Genomic DNA, 26,063 nt, shown 5'->3' on the forward strand with positions numbered 1-26,063 from the left:
TCGGGGCGGCCCGAGGAAGCTTTTTGTAACCTCGGGCTCTTGCGTTTGCGTCCGGTGCGCGCGCGCATGCACGCATGGAGTGTGCTGAGGGAGGATGGTTAACAGGAGGAGCAAGGAGGAGCAGCCTTGGCGAGGAGTGAGGGCGGCTGGCCTTCGGGGCTCCTTGAGCCGTCGCCGCCGCCACCACCGCCGGCAGCGCCATGTACCGTACCAGTAGCGTGTCTTCCTCCAGCCGGTCCAAAGAGAGCAGTAGCTCGGGCTCGCGCAGTTCCCGCTCCGGTGCCTCCGGTTCGACGCGGGGCCGGAGCTCGCGCCGCTCACGCTCGCGCTCGCCTTCCCCGCGAGGCCGCCGGTACCGTTCGCCGTCCAGCAGCCGCTCTTCTCGCCGCTCGCCGTCCCCGCGCCGCAGTAGTCGGGTACGGTCTCCGTCCGTGGGGAGCCGGAGCCGAGCCGGCTCAGAGCAGGCTTGCCCGGCATAGCGACCTAAGGACCGGGCCTTGGGAATATTAGTCCGCCCTCCCCTTTATCCCCCCTCCTCACGGCCATGGCAACGGCTCCCTGCCTGCCCGCTCGCTTGCTCGCCTGAGCCACACACCGAAGTGGTGACAAACGGAGGATATATCCCCTTTGGTCTCTTCCTGTCGTCACCTTTCCTGCAGGTTTCAGGAAAGGCGACCCTTCCTTTCGCGCTCCCGAAGTGCACAAAGACCTCGCACATCGCTGGGCCAGGGCCTTAGCAACCTCTTGCATCCCCCCAACAGTTGTACCTGCAAGCACAGTTTTGGTTAGGGGAGGACTAACACAAAGGCATAGTTGTTAAGCCAAAGTTGGCGGGCTCCCCCCCCCCCACAAAAAAGTCACGGAGGACGCAAGCCTATGCACACTTACTTGGGAGTAATTTAATTTAGTGAGACGTCTCAGTAAGTTTAGAGCTGGCCTAAGAGGTTGCCTAAGTTGGAGGAGCAAGTGGTACACCTGTCCTCCGTTTATGGTTCATAAGGCTGGTTCAGTGATTTTGGTATCCAAGGCTGGTTCAGTGATTTTGGAACATGAGACAGAAAATCCAGAAAAACCTCTTCCACCCCCCTTGCTGGCAGTAGGAAGATAATAACAATAACAGACTACTACAAATTCGCGGCCCTTCCATTACCCTTAAAAGCAGTTGCCTAAGGCGCACTCTTCATTTCCTAATAGAGTTGCCCAACATGTTTTTGGGAATTTATCTTCAGGTTCTTTGGTCATTATTCTTTCTTAGAAAAGCAGAGAATGCTTGTGGGTTGTGGGAGCTTAGTTCTTTGTGGATTGAATAGGAAGGTAGGACCATGCTAAGTTTGAAACTAAACATAGTATAGGTACTTGAAATATATTTCGGGAGAAATCAGTAGGGTTAATAAACAGGCTAGGTCATACAGCAAATTGCTAAAGTAACCTGTCCTTTGGAAAATAATAATTGTGTCCAATTTCACAGGTGTATATGGGAATAGGTAAGATAAACAAAAATAAAATAAAAGGAGCAATATTTATACAGGAATGAAAAGTAGTTAAACAGTTGTCCATATACGAGGCTGCAACATAACTTACCTAACTAGGAAATAAGTCCCACTACACATAGTGGAGTCATTCTGAGTAAATACGCACATAATGACACTGGTTGCAATTGTAATTGTTTTGGTTCCCAAAGTACTTCACTTCTCTTTTGGCCTTTGATTTTCAGAAATTCTGCTAGTTTGAAAATCATTTCAGCTAAGCATCTGAGGAACAGTTTCTTAGATGGGGATATTGAAATTAAATAGATTATTTAGGAAGTATAAATATTTCATAATTGATTGTTAATGTTCTGATTGTTTATAGGTATGAAACCCAAATAAATTTTAAATACTTATGTCTATTAGCCTTTGGCTTACCTCACAATTCATGATCTTTTAATTTCTGCTCGACTGCTTTGCAGTTGTAACCTTAGAAGAGTTTTAGTATATTTGTTTTGATTTATAATTTTCCTATGCTTGTTGGGGATAGCAGAATATAACACAATCCTAAGCATATTGACTCAAAAATAAGTCTCTTTATATTCAATTGGATTTGATTTCTGATAACTGTGTTTAGGATTGCTGTTAGACAAATTAAGTTTATATAATAAAAACTTTTAATACCCCATCTCTTAAAGCAGTACTAGAAAATACTTATGCCCTTACTGAGGGAAATAAATCAGTTATGTGGGCAGACATCAAGAGTGATTTTTTTTTTAAGCCTAGCACGCAATTTCTTGGAAATTAGAGGTGGCAGTCTCCAGTGTTTTTCAAACTTGGATCCCCAGCTGTTGTTGAACTACGACTCCCATCATTCCTGACCACTGGTCCTGCTAACTTAAGGTGATGGGAGTTGTAGTCCAACAACAGCTGGGTACTCAGGTTTGAGGGAAAACTGCTGTAAGCAGTGTGGGGCCAAATCCTTTCCCATCATTACAGATAAAAAGCATTTAATGGTAGGGTAGCGCTTTTTTTTTTTTAACCCATGGGCCACATACACATTTAACCAGAACTCCAGGGACCTCATGCCAGTGGTGGATGTGCCCCCCCACGCTTCCATGCCCAAACTCACATGTGCACAAAGGGCACATAGGCCCTTGACCCTTAGCTGTTCCCCTTAGCTGTGGGCCCTCACATTCCCCAGCCCAGCAGGGACCTCCCTGTTCATCAAGTTATCAGACTGATGGCTGGGCAGGGACTGATTGGATTGCCATCAGGGCACTAGACTGTGTGTGGTTTTTTTGTTTACTTCACTCACCCCAATGTTATGTCTCTCTTATTTGCTCCCAAAATTGGTAGGTTCTTTAGAGGGCCAGGGAAATGGTTTGGGAGGCTTCAGGCCAGGGGTTAGCTACCTGTGCTCTAAGGAAAATAGTGCTGGGGGGCACAGCACTGATGTAATATGTAGATCAAGAAAACTGAACAGAATTGTGGGGACCTTTCATTAAAGCTCCTAGATTATGAGTAAGAACCTGCTACTGGTCCTTTTTGATCTTCTGGCTTAGAATGAGCAGAGCTGCTTGTGATCAGCCCAACCAAGTGAACAGGAGCTTTCGTGAAATATTCAGTGGCATTAAAGAATAGTGAAATTGACTCAGACCATTTATAAAGTACAATACTCAGGCAAGAGTCCTGGAAATTAATAGTACTGTATAAAAGATTTTCCTGAAAATCCAGACTGCTGACTTGCTGCCCAGTGTTGTGAAAAGGAAAGGTTGAAAACTTGTGATAGCTGGGGAGTTGAAACCCAACTTAGAAGTGAACAGTAGCCTACTTGAGAGGGGCATAAGTCACTTCCAGGTTAGATAAAGGAGCCCCAAACTGCAATTATGGTTTTATTTCTGCTCATGGCATAAGTGATACATGGGTGGAGTTTATAAAACTACCCATATAAAATTGCATATTTATAAACATGAATTCACCGGTAGTCATGTACTGCGGCAAAGCAGTTACATGAGTTTTCTGGATAATTTTGAATCAGACTTTTTCAGTGCCTTAAATTGATTGGGATTGGATTTAGTTTATTTGAATTACAGTGGTACCTCCGGTTGTGCATGGGATCCGTTCCGGAGTTCTGGTCAGATCCTGAGAAATTTGCAGCTGGAGGTGCCTGTTCTGCACACGGTGCGGTAGAGCACTTCTGCGCATGCATGTGGCAAAACCCGGAAAAATACTTCCGGGTTTGCCACGTGCGTAACCCGAAGGATACACAACCAGAGGTGTATGTATCCAGAGGTACCACTGTATTTGGTTTTTGGATTTTAATTAAGCCTTGTTTATACATGCATGCTTGAGCACACAAATCTACAAATCAGTAGTTCTCATGTGAGAGAGAAGATGCTTTCCAGAGACAGTCATCTAACTAAAAAAAGTTGAAACTTTGAAATGCTCCAAATTTAACTCTATTCTTTCCATCCATTTTATTACTAATTAATTTTATGAAACAAAATATTCCAATAAAGTGAGAATATTCTGTGGAAACAAACATCTCTGGGGATATTTTCTGCCCTAAATCACTGGCTGCAATTTTTCTTAATGGTAAAGTTGTCAATCTAGTTCCATTGCCTACACATGTGTTCACAGATGCCTTCAGTGCAGATGAGTGCAAGTTTGACGTGCATTGTCTGATTTAAGTTGGCGTTGACACTTTAAATTGCTTAATTTCACAGTGGTTTTGGCTTATTCCTTAAATTTAATTTGATTAGTTTTCATTTCAAAGCAACAAAGGTGATGTCAAAGCAGCTTAAAACAATAACATAATCTATCCTAATAATTAGCATGATGGAACTGTATTTTTCTCCAATTGCAGAGACGTTCCACAGGCCGGCGCTCATATTCCCCGGGCCGGCGCTCACGTTCCCCGGGCCGGCGCTCACGTTCCCCAGGCCGGCATTCTCCAAGTCGACATTCTGAGTCTTCAGTGGAACAGAATTTACGGATCACAGTTGGCAATGACCGTTACGGCATTGACACACCTGAGAGAAAGAGAATATCTGATAGACTAGGCTCACCAGTTGATAGTCTGAGTGATTTGGACAGGTATGCCTCTGAAGAATAGCCTTTCAGAATTACACCTTTTAGTTCTCGTGTCATAGGTGATGTAAATGATCACCAACTTGCTGTGAGATGGTATGGAAATTGTATTGGATGGAATATATCAAGAATCTCGCAGAGATGTTTTGCTTTCTTCACTTTTACATCGTATTGGTATTCCCAAGTAGTTTCCAAAACCCGGTGGTAGCTCTTAAACTAAAATTGTGCAGTAAGATTAGATTCTGAAGAACTAAATGCATACAAGTACAGGAATAATATGAATGTATGATTGTTGTTGCTGTAATGTTAACCATGTTGTTGATGGTGATGGAATATATTATAAATGCCCATAAATTAGAAAGGGAGAAAGTTGAAGATAAAAAAAGCATAAATTAGGAAGTTAAACAGCTAGTTGGCTGAAGGCAACGTAAGATTCTCATTAGATCAACACTCTTGAGTTTTTATGAGAATTTATTTCAGTGGTGAACTACTGTGGATAAAGTTTTTATGTGTCTCAGTTGCTGGTAACAGCGGACTGTCCTTTATAGCTGAATTGCTAACAGTCTCAAAAAATATTTTGATAGACTATTTAACCATTGCTTAAATTGGTGAGATTCTGAAATTAACACATTTGTCCTATGTACCATTGCTGCTGATCTTACTTCAGTTAGCGTGCCATATCTATATCAGTTCTGTGATACTATGATTGCAGTGATCCATTTTGTACAGGCTTGTATTTTGTAGTCAAATTTGGTAAACGTATACTGCAAGCCTATTAGAAGTAAATCCCATTGAGTTCACTGGGCTTACTTCTAGGTAACTGTCTCAGGTTCCAGCTACTGTTTAACCTATATCATCTTAAAAGCAAATTATGAAGTATAAACTAGGCTTAAAATTAAGTGAATAGGTGTCAATTTACAGCTTGCATTTAGTCCCAAACAATCCTTTTTGCAGTTTGTGTTCTCTTGTTAGAATCTTGTGAAGCATAATTTATTTTTATTTTTTAATTAGCTCATTTGACTGGAGGGGTACATTTAAATTTTGTTCTTCCCTGCTGTATGGTAGTAGCAGTGCTGGTAAAGTTTTTCTGGGTACTTTATTCCCAGTATATATAAATAAATAAGAGAGTGTCTTTTATGAAATCTGATGAATACTTTTTCTCCTTCTTGTCATGCTGGCTTTTGTGAAGGCAGACGGAAGGCATGCTGGCTTTTGTGAAGGCAGTGGAAAATGACTAATTATTTTACTTGGATATAAGGGAGGAATCATTTAGAGACAGTTAACATATAATGTCATCCTTCAGAGAAGTTCACAACAACGTTGACTGCAGTGACAGGAAATAAAGTTGCTTTGATCCAGGAGTTGTAAATAAGCTTTGGAGAAGGAGTGGACCATTTATAGTTTAGTGAGATTGTAATCATAAGAAATTGCTGAGTGCTTGTTCACATGTAGTGCTATATAGGATGGGTGGGTCATTTATTTATGCGCCTCTTCTATATGTAGGACACGTAGTGTGAATTGTGGCCTGTTGGTGTATGTTTGTAACAAGTGTGTTTCATTCAGTCTGCACTCTTCACATGAAAACATCACTTTAGCAGGGCCTAGTTGGTATGAATATTTAGTAAACACCCAGGACAAGCTTCCAGAATACCACTCTTGCAGAATGTAAACAATATTGCCCACAGTGAAAAACAATAGATTTAAAACAGTGTTCCTCTGCTAGCATCAATAGTAGTATTACAAGAGGTTTTGAAAGTACCGTATTTTTTCGCCTCCATAAGACACACCTAGTTCTTAGAGGGGGAATGCAAGAAAAAAAATATTCTTTAAAGGGAGTGCTGAGCAGAGCCTGTATGCATCCCAGGCTCTGTTCAGAGCTCCGTTTCACGAGCCACGTGGAGTGTGTGTGTGGCGCTTGCAAGCTGTCCTTCTCCCACCTCGTAGAAAAGCCCCCAAGAGCTGCACTCCCTTTAAAGAGCGCGCAGAGCGTGTGTGCAGCTCTTGGGGGCTTTTCCTGCCTGCATTCACTCCATAAGACACACATACCGTATTTTTCGCTCTATAACACGCACCTGACCATAACACGCACATCGTTTTAAGAGGAGGAAAACAAGGGGAAAAACATTCTGAATGAAGCAGTGGATGTATCATTTTTGGGCTTCATGCTGTGGCCACAGACATGTGATCTGATGGTGAATTTGGGGTGACCCAATGCAAAAATCCTGAGAATTCCTGTGGATCCGTGCTTTGTAACCACGTTTTTGCACCATTGCAGCCCCAGGCAACAGTGGGTGCGTGATTTTTTTGGTGCAGGCTGTAGCCATGGACATGCTATGTGATCTGATGGTGAATTTGGGGTGACCCAATGCAAAGATCCTGAGAATTCCTGTGGATCCGTGCTTTGTAACCATGTTTTTGCACCATTGCAGCCCCAGGCAACAGTGGGTGCGTGATTTTTTTGGTGCAGGCTGTAGCCATGGACATGCTATGTGATCTGATGGTGAATTTGGGGTGACCCAATGCAAAGATCCTGAGAATCCCTGTGGATCCATGCTTTGTAACCACATTTTTGCAACATTGCAGCCCCAGGCAACAGTGGGTGTGTGATTTTTTTGGTGCAGGCTGTAGCCATGGACATGCTATGTGATTTGATGGTGAATTTGGGGTGACCCAATGCAAAGATCCTGAGGATCCATGCTTTTTAACCACGTTTTTGCACCATTGCAGCCCCAGGCAACAGTGGGTGCGTGATTTTGGGGGGGCAGGCTGTAGCCATGGACATGCTATGTGATCTGATGGTGAATTTGGGGTGACCCAATGCAAAGATCCTGAGGATCCATGTGGATCTATGCTTTGTAATCACATTTTAAGTGGGGAGCGAAGGAAAAACAAAGAAGGGACATGAGAGGGGTGTGCAGAGAAGCAGCTGGCTAAGAATGCAGGAGAGGGATTTAACGGAGGGAGGAAAGAAAGGCAAAAGTTTCCCCCCACCCAAGCCAGCCATCTCTCTCTCTCTCCCTCCCTCCCCCCTCTCTCCCTCCCCCCTCTCTCTCTCCCTCCCCCTCCCCCCTCTCTCTCCCTCTCCCCCAGCAGCACCGGAGCACAGAGAGGAATTCCCCTCTGCTTGCCTGGAGGGGAGGGGCTTTCCCTGCTCTTTGTTCCGTTTGAGCAAACACAGCAACGAAACAGAGGAGGGTGGGCAGTAAGACCCTGAGGCAGAATGCAGGAAAGCAGCCACTTCCTCTTTTCAGGTTTCCCTTCTAGGAGACGCGTGATTTGATTTTTGCCTGCTTTTTCGGCTCCAGGGACCACACATTCGCTCTATAACACGCACAGACATTTCCCCTTCCTTTTTAGGAGAAAAAATCTGTGTGTTATAGAGGGAAAAATACGGTATTTCCCCTTACTTTTTAGGAGGGGAAAAGTGTGTCTTATGGAGCGGAAAATATGGTATGTCTGCATCTGAGGAGTGTGGTGCATGCAGATAATTTCACACAACCTTTTCTGAAGAAGAATGGTGGGAGATGGGCAAAAAAGTACAAAGCTAGTTTTTAATCATTTTTCCTTAATTGAAATCATGAGTTTTTTAATTGTTCAATCGGCAGTACTACTTATTTTTTTCTGCTCATTTTATCTTTAGTGGACTCTAATCTAAGAGGTTAGCAATAACAGCAAATACAGAACTGAAATATTTACTTTCTGAAAATGAATTGAAGTTTAAGAGAGAATTAAGCACCCATTTAGTAAATTTACTAATTAGTGCTTCTTGTGGGAATTACTATTTCTAGGATGAAACTGCTTTCATTTTCTTTATTTTTCTGATATTTCTTGTGAAACAGAGGAGTTTTTGAGACATAAAAAGCAACAGCAAAGTCATAAAACAAGGATGGCGCAAGTTGGGCCTGTAGTTGAGTGCCCATGCTTCGGGTGCTAGTTGTCTGTACTTGTTTTCAGGATTTTCCTTCTGTCCATGCTCCTCAACAGTGAGTCAGTATTTGTTGTCTACAGCAGGGACAACCAACTCCCAAGAGACTGCGATCTACTCACAGAAAAAAAATATGGTAGTGATCTACCCCCATTTTGGGGTGTTCAGGTCATTTTTTTATTTTTATGGAGGAAAGTCGAAGTTGTTGATCAGGAAACAAAAAGCCAGGGCAAGGGGCCAGGGTCAGGTTCTATTTTTATAATGAATGATTTTAGAGTGTTATGTTGTGTTGTACTGTTGTACTGTTTTATTGTTGTTAGCCGCCCTGAGCCTGGCTTCGGCTGGGGAGGGCGGGATATAAATAAAATTTTTTATTATTATTATTATTATTATTATTATTATTATTATTATTATTATTATTATTATTTATTTTCCCCCCACAAAGGAAAAATCGACCATGATCGAGTCAAGTCTCCCGGGGATCGACCAGTCGATCACGGTCGACCAGTTGGACATCCCTGGTCTACTGGATATACACAATTGTCATTTGGATTATTTTGCCTTAAGTCTTTTGTGTATTTCTACAAATCTTGGGGTCTTCCTGAGCCTGCTGACAATTGTCTCGTGTGCATCAGTGCTGCTCTTTTGACTAAGTAAATTTCTATGCTGGAGAACTGAATTTACCATTTGTATATAGGATACTTGCACTGTCCATTGTTTGTAGCTAGTTCAGAGTGACAACTTAATCTTGTAACAAACATAATTTTGATTGAATCTCTCTTCCAATTGATATCCTGATCCTATGGACTTATTTTAGGTGTAATTGGGTCTTAAGTGGCTTAAGTGCTACAGCTAAACCAGAGCACTGTGTTTGATAACTGAGTTCATCAGTTGAGTCCCATTTGCCATTATCTACCTTATTCTCCTGGAAACCAACTACCTTTTGGTTGCAGATATACACAATAGATTGTGAAAAACCTTAGAATGTAATTCTGTATTATTTGCTCCTGGCAAAGTGGCATTGCTGTCCTGTATTGCAGTTCATATTTGAGGTTGGGACACTTTGGTCTGATTATTTGAGCAGTTTGTGTGATGAGCTGCTCATAATGTCAGACCACAAGAAATCAGCAAAACCACATTTCACTGTTCATTCACAAATTACATTACATGCATATATTATATAAACTTCACTGGTTTTCTTTGAGAAATCTTTGAACTGTTAAGGCCAGTGATATTTTGTCTTCTAAATGCTGGGTGCATTGGGGGGGGGCATCTCAGAAAGCAGGTTTTGAAAATACAAGCAGGGGAAATGCTTATGTTTTCTTCTATAATATTGTTGCTGATGATGGAGGAATCATAATAGCCATGGTGTAAAAATACTTCTAAGTAATGTTAGGTTGCTCACTTCTCCTATTTCCATCCTGATGAAGTTATTGCTTCCCTGGATGGTCAGTCAGACATAAGAATGAATGAACTTTAATGTATGTAGTCCAAACTAAAATAAAACAATTAAGGGGTATATGTATTTTGGAAATAATCTTACAAAAATTACTAGCCTGCAGGGCAAAGGAGGAACAAAGCACTGTGTTTCTGTGCTGGGCCAAGAGGAGGAGGCTTTCCTCCTCTGGCAGCCTCTGGGTTTCTCTGTTGGGCTCAGAAGTAGCAGAACGCTCTGTCTCTCCTCTGCCAACCTACTCACTCACCTGCATGCAGCCTGTTGTTGCCTGTGGCTGCTAGGCTAATGCTTAAAAGCTGTATAAAATAAAGATACTTGGTTGGATCCAGAGTTCTGTGGGCAAAATTTCACTCATGGAACAAGGTGCTCTCAGGTCTTGGCTCTCCCACTCTGTTTATGTTGCATGTCTCATGGTCATAAATATCAAGACCTCTAAAATGAGTGGTGAAGGTATTGCTTAATATGCAGCATCTCCAGAACCAGCCATCTTAGCTTCAAAGCATGAATCATGCATTTTACGCCTCTCTGAGTTTAGGGGATGCAGTTCCAAGTTGCTGACTTTGTTGTAACTTATGTGCCTCTCTTATCAGGGATGACTTGGCCGATGGTCCAATATTTAGCAGAGGCCTTTCACGTCCTCGAAGCCTTGAGCGATATCCCTCCTGTGAGGAAAATGCTTCTAGTCCTTTCAGTATGAGACATAATGAGGACTCTCACAGTAGGGATGTTTTCCTCCACCAATCAGACTATAGCATGAACTATGACCATCTACAGGCTCTCCCAAGGGAAACTGATAGGGATGGTGTACTACTTAGGAAGTCCTCGTATTCATCAGAGGATAGAGGGCGAGAGCCCAAACGTCCTCGATATGACAGAGACAACAGACTAATTGATATGAGCATAGAGCCTCAGGGTTTCCTGCCAGGGACACGAAACTATCGTAAGCGAAGTCCTAGTAGGAGCCCAAGCCCACCATATCTGGATTTCCGCGAGCTTGAAAGTGCTAGGAGAAAAAGAGAAGAGGAGCTGAGCAGAAATTTGAGTCGAGAATTGCCTGGACATGGTTATATGATCCCTGACAGAAGCAACCCACTGCAGTCTTCTGAACCTCGGTATCTCTATAGCCCGGATGAAGCACCAGCAATGCCCAAAAAGTCCATTTTGAAGAAACGCGTGGAGGATTCTTCTGTGCAGGTTTGGCCTACATTCTTTTCTCTCCTTACTAAACTGTCCGTTACACTTTGCTGCTTTTTAGTAAATTTATTTTACTTAATCTTTGGAGTAGATACCCTCAGAACAATACCCAGGTCACCATTGCTGTTGTGGAATCTTAAATGCCAAAATAACAGCATATTTAGGAACTGCTGTGTCTCTTTCACACCTTCCTATGGTTGACTGTTACTGTTCTAAACCACTGGCTACAATCCTGGTGCATCAAAGTTTTGTCTGTTTTATTGGTTATCACTGAATGTATTCACAAATGACAATTATTTCTTTTTTCTTTTAGCCTGAAGTCTTTTCCAGCAGTTCTGCCTCTCTCAAAGAGCCTCCCCTTATTACAGATCATCCTCCTTCGCAGAAGCGTAGCAGCATTGCTCCTTTTTCATCTGAGGTGGAGAATTTCCTTAAACAGTTCAACAAAAGTGCAGTTGCAGAATCTACAAATAAAGAGTCTCAAGGGAGTGTGCATAATTGGAAACTAAATTCTGGCCAACAGCAAAACACTTCCCCCTTCGAACAGAATTTCGGCAGTTTTTTGAAACAGGAAGACTATCATGAGTCCATATCGGAGCCTGAAGACCGGCACAGTGACTTCTTACTTCCTCATGAAAGAGCCAGCCAGGATGGGAGTGGCTTTTCACGCATTCTTGGTATGATGGCAGATTCTACCAGTGCTCAGGAAAAGAGAAGGCGTGGCTTTCCTGACATTGAGGATGAAGAGAAGTTTCTTTATGGCGATGATGAAGATGACTCTAGCATTAATTCCCCTGCTACTCTAAAGCCAACACTTAATGTTGTTAAAGAACCTGAAAGCCTGAAAGAAAGTTCTCCACCTCCTGCGAATCCCTCTGTAAAACCTGGAAAATCCAGACCAGAGTATGAGAAAATTCATGACTTGCTCAAAACTATTGGTCTTGACATTGGGGTAGCTGAAATTGGTAAGCTTGCTGCCCGCACTCAGGAACGACTCCATGGGAAGAAAGCATCTCGTTCTCCTGATCGTCATTCAATAACGTCTCATAAATTGGAATCTAGGGAGAGGCGTCGCAGTCGTAGTGACACTCATTCTCCAGAATCAAGGCAGCATCACTCTCTCTCTCCCTCTGGTTCTTTCCCGCCATCTAAAGATATACCCTCTATTTCAAATTCTGAGCACACAGAAAGCATAACTGTAGGGCAAAATAATCCCACTCCCATACCAGAACAGTCTGTTTCCCCAATATCTCTAATTCCATCGGCTCCACCTCTTCCTAATTTGTCTTCTACATCCACTTCGGTTTCCCGGTATAGAGTTTCTCGCTTTTCACCATTCACTGCAACTCAACTGCCACAAAACTATCCATCTCCCACAATGCCCCCTCCTGGTTATGATGCATATGGACACTATATGGCATATGCAGCATCTGGCTGGCCCATGTATGCTGCTCCTCAGCAGGCTGACCCCACACTTTCAGATGTACATGGGCTTGTCACACTGACAGTACCATCAAATCCCACGCGACCCAACCTCCGAGTTATTGAGACGGTTTCCACAGGCAAAGGGACTCCCGATACCAAGAGAGATGACTCTGTGCTTGTACAAATCCCTAGTGCTACGACTTACTCAAAATTATCCCCTCAGCTTTCTCAGCCTTTTCTTAAAAGTGTTAAAGAAAGAATATCCGATGAAAGAAATCGGGCTTCTCAGAAGCTAAAGGTGAGTATTTTTAATGATCTTGATAATTTTGTTTCTTATAACACACAATCTAAAGGCATAAGAATGCTGAGTATCTGTGTTTATTTTTCAATCTTGATTGCTGTTTTTGGAATAGAATGTGCCTCCAGTGTTTAAAAATATTTGACTGTTCAATTAATCTGTGGCAGGAGATGCCTTATAAACACTTGAAACAAGGACACATCTTATTACTGAGTTGAGTTTCTTAGTGTGTTTCAAGTAGCATTTAAAATTCTTGAAACAAAGTGAAACAGATTACAGTCCTGTGAAATATCCCAAATTAGCAAGGTTCTCATAAAAATCTCTTTTAGGTTTTCTTTTTATATTCAGTTGCATTTGTGCATTTGCTGTCTTCATTTAGGAGTGAAGAGAAACATCTACTAACTAATAAGATTCTAGGATAGTAACTAGTACAAGACTAAATTCACCAGGAAAACAGGCAAATATTTCCAAAAATGGATGCTTAAATATTATTACATTGCAGTAGATTATGGCTACGTTCCAACAGAGTTAGTATGTGCTGCAGCCCATTGATTTCAGTGGGCTTAAGCATGCTTAATTTTAATTAAACATCCAGTTGTGTCCCTCCTTTGACAGAACATTCTTTCAGATTGGAGGCTTCTGTGAGCAGGAAGGGGTGTGTATGATTTTTTTTAATGACATTTTCCATCTGCAGCCCCTTCACTCATTTCAAAGAACTTCCTCTGTAGTTGAGAGAAAAGCAAAAGTTACTTAATTATTAAACTTTTATTTTGATTGAAAAATCAACATAGATACAGCATAGAATAAATGAGCTGCAACCTCTGAGCAGAGATGCATTTGCATCAGATACTAATCCTCAAGGATACTTTAACATGATTATTGGAATTTCACAAATTTAAGAAAAAGCAGTGGGAGTCATCCCAGTGTTTCTTTAACTGGTCGATGAAAGAGGGTATTTTTATATCTTTGTTTCCTTCATTAACTTTCTAGGTAATGGAGGAAAGAGAGAAGTTGAGGTCTGAACAGGAAGCACGACAAAAGAAACTGCACTATCTCAGGACTGAATTAGAACGACTTTTAAAACAGCAAGGTACTGTTTTCTCTCATTTTATGCCTCATTTTCCCCTGTGATGCTCTATAGTGGTGATACCAAGTGTAGGATTATTTTTACTTCTACTAATTTAGGCACCCCTAAATATTATCCTAAACAGGAATTAATTATTGTGGATCCTGTATTGATTATTGCCAGTTCTTCATTCAGTAATGTGGACATAACTTTCTGGCATTTGGGCCTAACAGAATGGTGTGGGTCACATTTAAGTACACAAAATAATTTTGCATGTGTTAACATGATTTTCTTATGCTTCCTACTCCACTACTTTGACCGACTCAGGGGAGATGCTGCGGAAGAAACGTAGGGAGAAGGATGGACACAAAGACCCTTTGCTAATAGAAGTGAACAAACTACAGGAGAACATCATGAATGAGATTTCTCAGCTGAAGTTACATGCAGAGGCTGCAGAGAAGAAACAATCTGAGCTTGACAAAGTAGCTCAGATCCTGGGTATTAATATATTTGAGAAGTCCCGGAAGCAATCTTCAGAAAATAAAGACTCATCAGAAAAAAACAAGTCAGAAAATGCAAAAGGTCAGGAGAGAACTTCCAACTCAGTCAAGGTAAAATTCTAAGTGCTGATTCTAACTGATGTTCTCACTTTTGGTAAAAACAGGGTGTTTGGAAGAATTTCTTGCCACCCGCTTCTTACATATTAAGTTCAAACTTTGTTAAGCTGTCACTTGTGTTTGACATAATTTTTATTTATTATTAGTATCCTGACTTTGGGGGTCACACATTCTTACCATGTGACTTAAAAGTAAAAAATACAATAAACAATATCAACCAAAATAATAATAATCAAGATCCTTCCCACAGGGAAGTTGGTGATAGAAAGGCCTAAGACAGTGAGGTAGTAGTCTTTCCTGAATCCTTTCCACTGGTCCAGGAGTGGAGGGAATGATTTTAAGAGGAGGCTGGTGTTAGAATAATCTGATGACATTCTGCAGAGTAGGAAAAAAACAGAATGTTTATGCACAACAGTTATCAAGTAGTTTCTGAAGGACCATGAATGTTGATTATTTCATGGAGCTTGTAATTTTAATTTCAAATAGCTTTCTGTGTTGTCCAGTTTTGAAAAACGTACATAAATTGAATTAATAGAAATTGCTAAAAACACAACACCCATAATATAATGTTGATTTTTTTTCTCCCCTTCAGCCTGAGGAAGTGCATAAAGAGAGAAGTCTATGTGGTGCTGAATATGATTCATTCCTGTTTTTTTCTGTCTTAAATAATGCTATGATTATCTTTTGACTTGCTATGATTACCTTTTGACTTGAAATCTACCTCAGGCAGATTTTTCATGCTCCTGCAATAGCCTTCATTTTCTTTAATAAACATTTTAAAAAGGGAAGAAATCATTGTGGCATTTTCTGGTTTGATGTAAAGAATCTGATAATTATTCTGGAAGGAGACAACATGCATGTTTTTTCTTGTCGATCACAAGTGTGGAGTGACACAGTCTTTGCAAAAATGACAGAAAAAACCCCAAGAAAATTTAGTGGGAATGCAATTCTAATTTGGGTTGCCTTCCAAAACAGCCTGCTTGCATCAGGATGGATTTTCCCTTCTGCTACTCATTAACTTGGAAACTATAAGAGAAATTTCCCAGTTCTTCTGAAAGTGAAACACTATGGAAAACACTGGATATGTGATCTGCTTTGCCGACCAGACCCTGTTTGTATGCTTCCCATAGACAGGATGCTAGACTAGATGGGCCATTGGCTTGATCACAGCATATCTGCTCTTACAATCATGTAAAAACTAATCAGTTTCTAGAGCTCACAGCCCATTATTTGTGGGAGCAAGCAGATCAGTGAAAGAGGAGGGGGATGTCTATATAATGCCAAAACATTCTTTATAATTCTCAAAGAAGGGAGCTAGAGGATATGAGCACACAACATTAAACATAATGCTTTTCTTCACTGACTGACCTAAACATTTTTGGAAGAAAAAACTACAGTATCTTGACTAGAATACAAGGGTCTTATGTTGGTACTCTGGTCTCCTGATCCAGTCAGTTCTTAACAATAGGTTGGAAGAGCAATTTATGTTTCCCCTGCAACTCTTTACAACTCGTTTAGGGAGGCTTTCCTAGGGATGTGGATTTTTAAAGAGTTTTATCACATATATTATACTTCTAGGGGATCAAAGAGTCAAACAGCATTACATAATAGACCCTATTTCTCATGTATGTTAAATGCAATAGCAGAGTCAGTAATTCAAGATTTGAGACAGACCAGATTCTTCTGCTGCAAGCTTTCTTCAGTGACACCTTAGAACCTGAGCACTTGCGTTTTGCCACAATATAGAGTGTATCATATAAAGTAGTTACAGGTAGGTAGCCGTGTTGGTCTGCCGTAGTCGAAACAAAACAAAATAAAAATAAAAAAATTCCTTCCAGTAGCATCTTAGAGACCACCTAGGTTGGTTATTGGTATGAGCTTTCGTGTATCTGAAGAGGTGTGTGTTTATTTTATTTTGTTTCATATAGAGAGAGTATGCAAAGTGACTGGCTTTTTCAAAGACTTTTAAGTGTTTTTGAGAAGTTACAAATTCATTGGGAGTTGCTGGGTATTTGGTACTTAAGTATTTTGTACTTAAGTATGCATACCGCACACATGCACCGTGTACTCCATGGGATGTCATCCCTTGATTGCTTAGTACCTGCAACCTTGGCAACATGCTTGAGTCTCGTTGGAAGTTCTTTCCTGTTGACTGAACAACATCTGAGTCAGCAGTGCCAGCTCACTGAAATGGTGGAATTATCCTGGGCATTGACAAGCAGGTGATATATAGTTACATATATGTATATTTTGTGTGGTTTCTACTAAAGGCTAGTTTTGAGGCACTGGCTGTCATTCCACAGTTAGTAATATTTCATTTTTTTTCAATTTAGGATTTAAAAACTAACGACAAACCTGGGTGCAGGAGCCCCAAGTCTACAGAATCTCATTTTCAGCCATCCAAACAGCATTCCCAGGAAACGAATATTTATGACTATTATGACACGGGAAACCACTGGTGCAAGGACTGCAATACCATCTGTGGGACCATGTTTGATTTCTTCACACATATGCATAATAAGAAGCACAGACAGGTGTGTGCTATCGGGTTTTCATTAAGTAGTTTTAATTTTGCTCTTCCAAGTTGTAAAATAATGTTTTGTAGAAAGCAAATAACTACATGCCAATCAACTTTCCTTTTAGAAAATACAGTCTGGAATAAGTTCTTATTCCTAATCTTTTTGGTATGGTTTGTCACTTACTCTATTTTTCCACATTTATATGTGGAACGCCCTCTGTTTTTTTGAACCCAAAATTAAGATACCAATATGTTAAACATCAAACAGAACAACTTTTATATTTTCTTACATATTCAATGTCTGAGGGTAACTATTTGAATCCCAGCTTCATTTTGAGTGTCAGTATGTGAGACAGTTCAGTACATGCCCACTTGGTATGTATAGTTCTGTTTTTCCTCAGTGCTTTTAGCATTTGGCAGGAAAGCAGACCTCATTTTAATATTTCTTTTGTCATTGTAAATAGACCTTGGATCCATATAACAGACCTTGGGATTTGAAGGCTCAAACTGAAACAAAGCAAGACCTTACAAAACGCATTGACAAGATACCAGTTCCTGCCAAAGGTAAGTTGCTTTTTATAGTTTAAGTGGTATTTAGGAGGGCAAGATTGTTCACCTTACTGCCAAGAAATGTTTTGTCTTATTAGTGTCAACAAAAGACTGTCACTTCCAAGTAAACGTCTGACAGCTATTTTGTTTGCATGAATTGCTCTGTTACTGAATTAGTTGGGGATTGAAATGCAACATAAATTTGTATTTAAATGATAAACAAAGTATACAGTGATAAGAATTGTTGAACAAGTGTAGTTTCCATTCTTCAGATCAGTTTGTTTCAAGTGGAATCCATGGTTAACTGGCTCATTTCAATTGTAGGGCTTTTTTGTGTGTACTTTTTGTGTTTTGTTTGGATTTTTTGTTGTTCAAAGCTGTAGCATGTCTTATTATCTTATTTCTGTAATTGATTGTTTTGGGCGGCATTTCAGGTTCTGAATTTCTAATCCCAGTCACTGGATATTACTGTCAGCTGTGCCAAGAATTTTTTGGAGATCAGATATCAGCAGAACAACATGTGAAAAATAATCCACATAATGAGAAATATAAGGTACCTGGAGTATTTGTTTTGAATAAAAATGTTTAAAAGTCATCTTATTGAAGTCTTAAAGTCTTTTTCTGTTGCAAAAGGGAGGAGAAGCTATAGCTAAGTGGCATGACATATACTTAATATGCAAAAGGTTCTGAATTCTGTCCCTGGCATCTCCAGGTAGAGCTGGAAAGGACTTTCAATCTTTTTGAGTCACTGTATGAACCTATGAACCTGAGAGTGTCTCATGCTATACCGACTGAGCTTTGCTAATGTAGATATTCTGAATAATAATTGTCTAGGAAAACCACTCTTTCTCCTCCCTCTTGCATTTCTCAGCAAGTACAATTAGTAGTGGGGTGGTGATGAGGAAGATAAAATATTGAGGAAGACAAACCTGTACCACTACTGAAATTTCACATTAAGTAACAGTGCTGAAACTTTTCCTTGTCTTCACAGAAATATGTGGATGAAAATCCACTCTATGAAGAGAGAAGGAACATTGACCGTCAGGCAGGATTGTCTGTGATTCAAGAAACAGAACGCCGATTGAAACGGAAGCTGTGTGAAAAGCAAAAAGAAGAGAGAGACGAAAAAGCAGTAAAAGTGGCAAGGAAAGAGGAACGAAAAAGTAAAGAGGAACCAAAGAATTCCAAAGAACTAGGAGATGGGGATAATGAAAATGAGTCTAATAAAAGGAAAGGAGTTTCTAATGGCGAGAAATGTGGGATTAAGCTTAAATTGAAAAAAGATGACAAAGAGGTTGAAAAGAAGGAAGGGAAAAAAGAAGAACCACCAAAGGAGACAAGAATGACATCTTTTGGAAAGTTCAGCTGGAGGAAGACTGAGAGAGATGAAAAAAATCAAGGCAAAGATGTAACTGCCCCTAAGGAGGAGAGCTTTGAGGAAAGTAAAGATAAAGAAAGCAAGTCACAATCTGGAAAAACAAATTCAAAGCCAATTGCAATTAAATTGTCTGGGAAAACTGTTATCCCGCACACTAGTCCCTGGACACCAGTTGTTTCAACATCATCACAAGCAAAAATCAGGCCCAATTTACCAGCCCCCATGATGGTTCTCAGAAAGTCAGCAACAGCAACAGTAAGCAAGCCTGCACCTTTGAATACTTTCTTATCCATAAAATCCTCTGGTGCTAGCACCAAGCCACTTCCTGTTGTAAAAGAGGGTAATCCAGAACTTGTTCTACCTCCTGATATTATTTCGAAAGCATTTGGGGGAGAAGTAGTAGTTTTAAAGGGTTCACAGGAGAATGCAACGGTACCAGAACAAACAGAGGAACCTGATCATGAAGCTGTGTCCCGGGCTGTAGAACTTGCAAAAGCTGCGGAACATGCAAAGGCGACCGCAGCAATAGCACAGGAACAAGCAGCAAAGGCACAGGAGCAAGCAAATGTTGTGGCAAAAGCACAAGCAAAGGCACGGGAACTTGCTGCTGTGATAAAGGAGCAAGTTACAAGATTGGGTATTTTTGAGAGACCTAATCGGTCTCGTCCTCTGCTTCCACCGCCATCAGGACCACCGCTGTCAGTAGCACTGCCAGTACCACCAGCAATGGCATTCCCACCTCCACCCGCAGTGCCACCAAAACAAGCAACCATCCTTGCAGATGACATGGCTCCTGGTGTGTCGGAGGATGATAAAAACATACTGGCAGTGCCCATGTGTCCCCATCCTTTGCCACCACCAACTATTTTCGGAGACCATGTTAAAAAACTGGAGAAAAAGAACTCTTGCCTGGCAGCAGGTAATGCCAAAGATCTATACGATATTTTCTACAACCGCAGTGGGAGGAGTCCAGCTGATAGCAAGTCTGTGAACTCTGCAACTTCAGATAAAATTAAATCAAATCCTGTTGAGAGACAGAAGAAAACAGACCAGCTGGCAGATCCCAAACCAAACAGCAAGCCTGTCACACAAGAAACTCTACAAAACATACACAGTACCTCAGATGTTAACAAAATCCCTTTAAATGACAAGACCCCAGAAACAGATGATGCTGAAGTTGAGAAACTTTTGGCAGCCTATGAAGAAAACTTTAAAACTGGTGTTGAGAGGGAATCAAAGAAAATCTCTCTTTCAGATGCACAGTCAGTATTAAAATATGAATCCAATGATTTTTCAGTAAATGCCCCTGAGACAACAGATTTTAAATCTGATGATGATAAAGAATTAGCAGTGCAGTTGTCAGTAGATCGTGTTGCTCTTTTAGAAGATGTTAGCAAGAAACCATCTGAACTTGAAACAATAGAGTTAGCTATGCAGTTGCCAGAAAGCAATGCTTCTCCTTTGGAAGAACTCTACAAGAATTCCTCAGTATGTGAGGCAGCAGAGGTTAAATCTCCTGATGATGATGAATTAACAATGCAGTTGTCCCTGGAACCTGGTACTAAGAAGCCATCGGAGCTGGGGACAGCAGAATTTGTGCTGCAGTTGCCAGAAAGCAGTGTTCCTTCTTTGGATGACTTTAGCAACAAACCCGCTGATCTTGTGACAACAGATTTTAAATCTGATGATGATAAAGAATTGGAAATGAAATTGTCAGAAAACCATGTTGATCTCTTAGAAGATGTTAGCAAGAAGCCATCAGAGCTGGAGACTGCAGAATTAGCCATGCAGTTGCCAGAAAGCAATGCTTCTCCTTTGGAAGAACTTTGTAAGAATCCATCTGTGTGTGAGGAAGCAGTGTTTAAATCTCTTGATGATAAAGAATCAGCAATGCAGTTGTCACAGGAACATGATAATAAGAAGTCATCGGAACTGGAGACAGCAGAATTTGCTATGCGGTTGCCAGAGAGCAGTGTTCCTCCTTTGGATGATGTTACCAACAAGCCCACAGGCCTTAAGACAACAGGCGTTAAATCTCCTGACGATAAAGAACTAACAGTGCAGTTGTCAGAAAGCAGTGTTTTTCCTTTGGATGATTTTTGCAACAAACCTGCAGACTTTGAGACAACAGACTTTAAATTTCCAGATGATAAGAAATTAGACTTACATATGTCAGAAGACCATGTTGCTCTTTTAAAAGAGCACGATGTTAGCAAGAAACGATCTGAATTTAAGACAGCAGGATTAGCCATGCAGTTGCCAGAAAGCAATACTTCTTTGGAAGAATTTTGCCAGAATTCATTGGAGTGCAGGGCAGCAGAGCATAAATCTCCTGATGATAAAGAATTAGCACTGCAATTGTCAGAAGACCAAGAGGCTCTTCTAAAAGATGTTAGCAATAAACCTCTGGGGCATGAGATGGCAGAGTTTAAATTTCCTGGTAAGAAAGAGTTAATAATGCAAATGGCAGAAAATGAGACTGACTTTACTGCTGAAGATGTTGGTGTGGCAAGTGGCACAGACATCAGCGACGAGTCACAAAACCAGCAGAAAAATGATAAATCCAAATTAAACAAGATCAGTAAAAGTTTGGAGATGAAAGCATATTTGACAAGTTTAGGTGAGAGAGATGTAGGAGGAGAACATTCAGAATTTGCAGGACATCAGTTTGTTGTTAGTCAGGAGCAGGAGTCTCGGTTATTTGAAACACAAATTGATACCCCTAAGGGAGAAGGCCATACTATAACAGAAGATAAGCAACTTGATGACAGCTCTGAATCAACAATTTCTATGTGGGTTTCAGAGGTGCGTGTTCAGAGTCCACTGGCATGGGAGCCAACCTCATCTTCAAAAGTGAATAAGAAAAATCCTCAAATAGCAATGATAGATCAGAGTTCCAATAAAGAACCATTATTGGATCTAAAATGGGGCAATGTGGGCCTTGATAGGCTTGAATCAGCAATCAATGATGAAAGGCCACAGACTTCAGAGGTCCAGAACATAGATCCTGGGTTGAAGCCTTTAAATACAGATGAATTTAATAATTCCTGTACAAATAATGAACAAAAATTGTTGACTAGTTCTCAACCAAACGATGATGAAAATTGTAATGTAGTTGGTGTTCCAGTATCAGAAGAGATGTCAAATGAGTGCCTTGTTAACGTAACAATGATAAGCAGTACACTAGGGAAACATGAAGAAATTAGTCAGCATCCATTAAGCTGTGAAACCAAGGATTCCCAAGCTAAGGAAGCTGAAACTTTGGGCAGTATGTCTTCTGCAAATGATGAACTTCATTCCAGTGCAGAATTAATGTTTATAAAAAATAATGGGTGTGGGCCTTCTGACTCTGATCTCAGTTTAAATGACAATGCAGAGAGAGGTTCTGTAGAAACATATAGCACTCACTTTTCCAGTGTTCAGCCAGAGATGGTTCAAGAACCACTAGGTGCTCTTCCAACAGAAATCAGTGTTGAGCATCTTGGAGAGGTAGCCTTTACATTTACAGACATGAACACTGGGATCTTGGATACCTCAGCAGCTGGTGACTTGGACTTGAATAGCACTTATTCAGAACTTAACTTTGATCATTCTACAACCCCTTCTCCAAAGTCTGGAGAAATAAAGCCTAATGATTCTCCTAGATTGAAACCAAGCCTGGAAATAGAAACCATTAATTTTAGTCTGGGAGATATTGAGGTAGAACGTGAACATCTGGGCATCCTACCATCTGAAATTCTGAATGAGGATATTGTAGGGAGTCCAAAGTTAGAAACCATTTCATCCATTTCTTTAGGGTCCAACAAAACTAGAGAATTGGGCATTGAGCAACCTACAATTGAACCAGAAATGATTGCTTTTGTTGAGTTAGCATCTGGTGAGGAAGAGGATAAATTTTGCTCCTTGGTTTCTGATGTAATTGTCCCAGACATAGTGTCTCCTGCATCAAATGGTAGCACTGCTGGACCAAGCATGTCACTCATCGAAATGCAGGACATGTCTCCAGTTTCCATGGTATTGCAATCAGATGTTAGCAGAGACAGCACTTCTGATATGCCACCATTGAGTAGCGATGAAAAAAACGTACAATGCCAAGCAACTGAGTGCAAGGAATCCTTCCTTCTAGATCTACAGAAAACATCTGTAGAAGTGGGGGGCTCAGGTGACAACGAATTGTACATTGTCAAGAATGAGATGCAGGCATCTGCAAGGGAGTTAAACAAGACAGATGAAGTGGAAAATAATGATAGTAGATATGAGATTAACAGTAAGTTGACTTCAGAAGTAACTGAAAGCTCTGCAGAGTACCTGGTAAGTTCAGATAATACTGATGTTTGAGTAGCTGTTGTGTAGATTTTGTAAATATTCTGTTTGAGTTTGATATGTTAGATATTTTTGAAGTAGATATTTGCTAAAGCCTGAACTTCATTTGCCCTGAAAAATATACACCATTGTACATATTGGATTGTATAAACAATTTTGTTGAACTTAGAACATTTCATTTCTATTTCTTGCAGTTAAAATGCAATTACTCATCTATAACTAACCTTCACATATAATACAGAACCATGGTTTAGCATTATCAGAATGCGTAACAGTGAACCTTTAGCTTGCACACTTCATTTTACCTCTCCTGGTGTGACTGTGAGGAAATTGAACGTTGCATTAATCACAGTTTCACATTATGTCTGAAACACAAACTGTGGTTAATCTTAAGCTTCATAAACTATGATATGAAGTTGGCTTGTTTCCACCAACCATAGGACTAGCTCCATTTTCTCTGGATATGGACAGCAAGACAAGCTAAGCAACAGTTGGTCTAAAATGGAAGTGAAAGTTTCCAAATGTCATGACTGTACTGGAGGAAAAAGGTGGTAGCAAGTGAGCTCACGGCTTGCTGCAGATTTTCCTTGTAATGCTTAAACAATAGTTTGGCATTTTGTGGGAATGCAGCCAGTGTGTATGTGGACCTTTGGAGGGTTTATTGCTGTTGGGGCATATATGGGTTTTGTGGTTTTTTTGCATTTTTCTTTGACTATTTTATTGGTTTCTGATTTACACAGCTTTTGTAAGTAACATTCCAAGTGCAACAGTGACAAGCGCAAGAACACCTGTTCTGAACTTGAAGAAAAAAGAAGGCTCTTGCTGAAACATTTGAGCAGAAAGTTTATTTGAAATGTTATGCATGTTTTGTTGCACAAAATGTAAAATGCATAAAGATTGTTCTGCATTTTTGACTTGTAATTACGTTGTTGAATTGCATCTGTAATCCAGACTGTAATGCCATGTTACTGTGTGTGTGGATATCATCTCGCTGAGCAAAGAAGAAAAATCTACCAACTCACTTTTGGAGACGGAAACTATTTGGTAAGGCTGTGGCCCAACAACTGGACTCTGCATATTGAGGTCACTTACATGATTTGAAATCACATTTCATTTCATTGTATTGTAATGCAGTAACTGTTTGTGTTGAATTGTTTAGCAGCTGCCCAGCTCAGAAGAAATAGAAGATCTCAACTTTGCTCTCAGGATTGGATTCACTTCACATACCCAGACATTACATGCCTGAATGAACCCCTGAGCCGCAAAATACTGTTTTGTGAAGGTTTTTCACTTATTCAGCTTGTCAAGATATGAAGTAAACGTTTGCATGGATCTATATAAAAGGTTTATCTGTAAATCTAAAATAAACCCAGTATATCAAAGATATTGCAATTTTCCCCTTTGTTCTTTAAATAAGTGGTTCTACAAGTTGTGGTTTTTTTTTTTGTGAACATTCAGACAACTGGTTCTTCAGTTAATTTCCCATTTTCACCACACTGGAAATTAAATCAAGCCATGAATTATGCAGCATTATGAGAAAACTTTGCTTAAATATTCAGCAGGTTAAACATGGTGTGTAACTTAACGTTCTTTCAATTTTAAAAGAAAACAGTATGGTAAAAATGCTTTGAAAACTTCTGGTCCCCCCCCCCCCCATTATGTTTTAAAAGATGTCCACAAGTAAAGTTAGTGTTTGTAAAGTGGGATATGAATGAACTGTTAAAAAACAGAAAAAGGGTTTATGCTAATTTAAAATGTAGTTGAATTAAGTAAATAAATATTTATGGTGGAAATACAATTAACTTGTACTATCAGTTGTTCAGCCTACACTGTTGCACTCGCACTTCTGTGCTGACCCAGAACATTACAGAGGTACAAAAGTAGGAATTGCTGCTAGCAACCACCATTACCAATATCAGAAGCAAGGTAGCATAAAGGAAGAGGTGGGATTGTGGTTGCTTTGCTTGTCTGTATCCATAGGTTACTGACAGCTCGGAAGCCAACTCTGCTGCTACAGTTCTGTACTCTGCTTGATAGTATATATGAACAGGATTTCAGGTGGTGGGGCAGCAAAGACATGCTTCTTACTTTGCTTGGAATATCAACAGGTGCAGTAGAGGTCACACTGCTGTTGCAGCTCCACACATCTGTGGATTCGTGGTTTTGATCAAAGAAGTAAGTTTAGTAAACATTTTCTGCCTCTCATAACTTATTCCAAGTGAAATCCAATAAACACTGGTTTCATCTGATATTTCTTCCAATTTTATCCTTCCTTCAAGGAGTTACAGGCTCTCTCTTCTGTCCATTTTATAATAATCAACAGTTCTATGAGGTATATTGAGCTAAGAAATGGTGACTAGATTAAAGCTACCCAATGAGCTTCAGAGCTGAGGAGGTATCTCTTCCACACTGGTGTTTTCCAATGTCTTCCAGATGTTGGGTTACAGTTCCCATAATCCCTGGCCAAAAGCCATGCTTTCTGGGGCTGATGGGAGTTTTAGTCCAACAGTATCTGGAAGGTGTACCACATTGGCCATCCCTGCATTACACCACAATCTCTTTGTTATTTTCTTATCCATATTACCTACCATGACTATGCTTTTCCCCTCACAAACTTGGATTGAAACTCCTACTTCATGTATAAGAATTCTCCAAAAGGAAAAGGGAAGAACCTTTTTTAAAAGTTCTAAATGCCTTCATTTTACTGATAGAATTATAGTTTAAAAATGTAACGGGTAACTTTTTTTGGGGGGTG

General features: G+C 40.4%; 2 protein-coding genes across 4 annotated transcripts in view; one reads left to right on the forward strand and one right to left on the reverse strand.

Annotated features, from left to right (window-relative positions):
- ABCC10 (ATP binding cassette subfamily C member 10) overlaps nucleotides 1-334 on the reverse strand; it is a 31,273-nt gene extending 30,939 nt beyond the window's left edge. The window contains exon 1 of the mRNA XM_081905354.1: nucleotides 212-334. The gene's annotated coding sequence lies outside the window, so the exon portion shown is untranslated. The remainder of the gene's footprint in view (nucleotides 1-211) is intronic.
- On the forward strand, nucleotides 55-24,690 carry ZNF318 (zinc finger protein 318). Of its 3 annotated transcripts, none has more exons than XR_014166822.1 (11): nucleotides 55-416; nucleotides 4,336-4,565; nucleotides 10,531-11,134; nucleotides 11,448-12,857; nucleotides 13,848-13,947; nucleotides 14,251-14,534; nucleotides 16,874-17,074; nucleotides 17,523-17,622; nucleotides 18,042-18,160; nucleotides 18,599-24,352; nucleotides 24,468-24,690. XR_014166822.1 is itself a non-coding variant. In XM_081905336.1 (11 exons), the coding sequence occupies exons 1-11, from the start codon at nucleotides 201-203 to the stop codon at nucleotides 24,055-24,057; spliced, it is 7,971 nt and encodes a 2,656-aa protein (XP_081761462.1). In that variant the 5' UTR covers nucleotides 55-200; the 3' UTR covers nucleotides 24,058-24,690. The 3 variants fall into 3 exon arrangements, 2 of the variants coding, with proteins under 2 accessions (XP_081761462.1, XP_081761461.1); XM_081905336.1 differs by having other exon boundaries at nucleotides 18,599-23,296; nucleotides 24,049-24,690; XM_081905335.1 differs by having other exon boundaries at nucleotides 18,599-24,690.
- The last annotated feature ends 1,373 nt before the right edge of the window (nucleotides 24,691-26,063 follow it).

This window comes from Podarcis melisellensis, assembly GCF_964234715.1.
Source record: "Podarcis melisellensis genome assembly, chromosome: 3".
NCBI classification, from domain to species: domain Eukaryota; kingdom Metazoa; phylum Chordata; class Lepidosauria; order Squamata; family Lacertidae; genus Podarcis; species Podarcis melisellensis.

What these genes read in the sequence shown, in the direction of transcription:
- ZNF318 (XM_081905335.1), top strand. Translation starts at nt 201, where the DNA reads ATGTACCGTACCAGTAGCGTGTCTTCCTCCAGCCGGTCCAAAGAGAGC. An exon ending in AGTCTGAGTGATTTGGACAG is followed by an intron (nt 4,566 to 10,530) that starts GTATGCCTCTGA and finishes CTCTCTTATCAG; the next exon opens with GGATGACTTGGCCGATGGTC. An exon ending in GATACCAGTTCCTGCCAAAG is followed by an intron (nt 17,623 to 18,041) that starts GTAAGTTGCTTT and finishes GCGGCATTTCAG; the next exon opens with GTTCTGAATTTCTAATCCCA.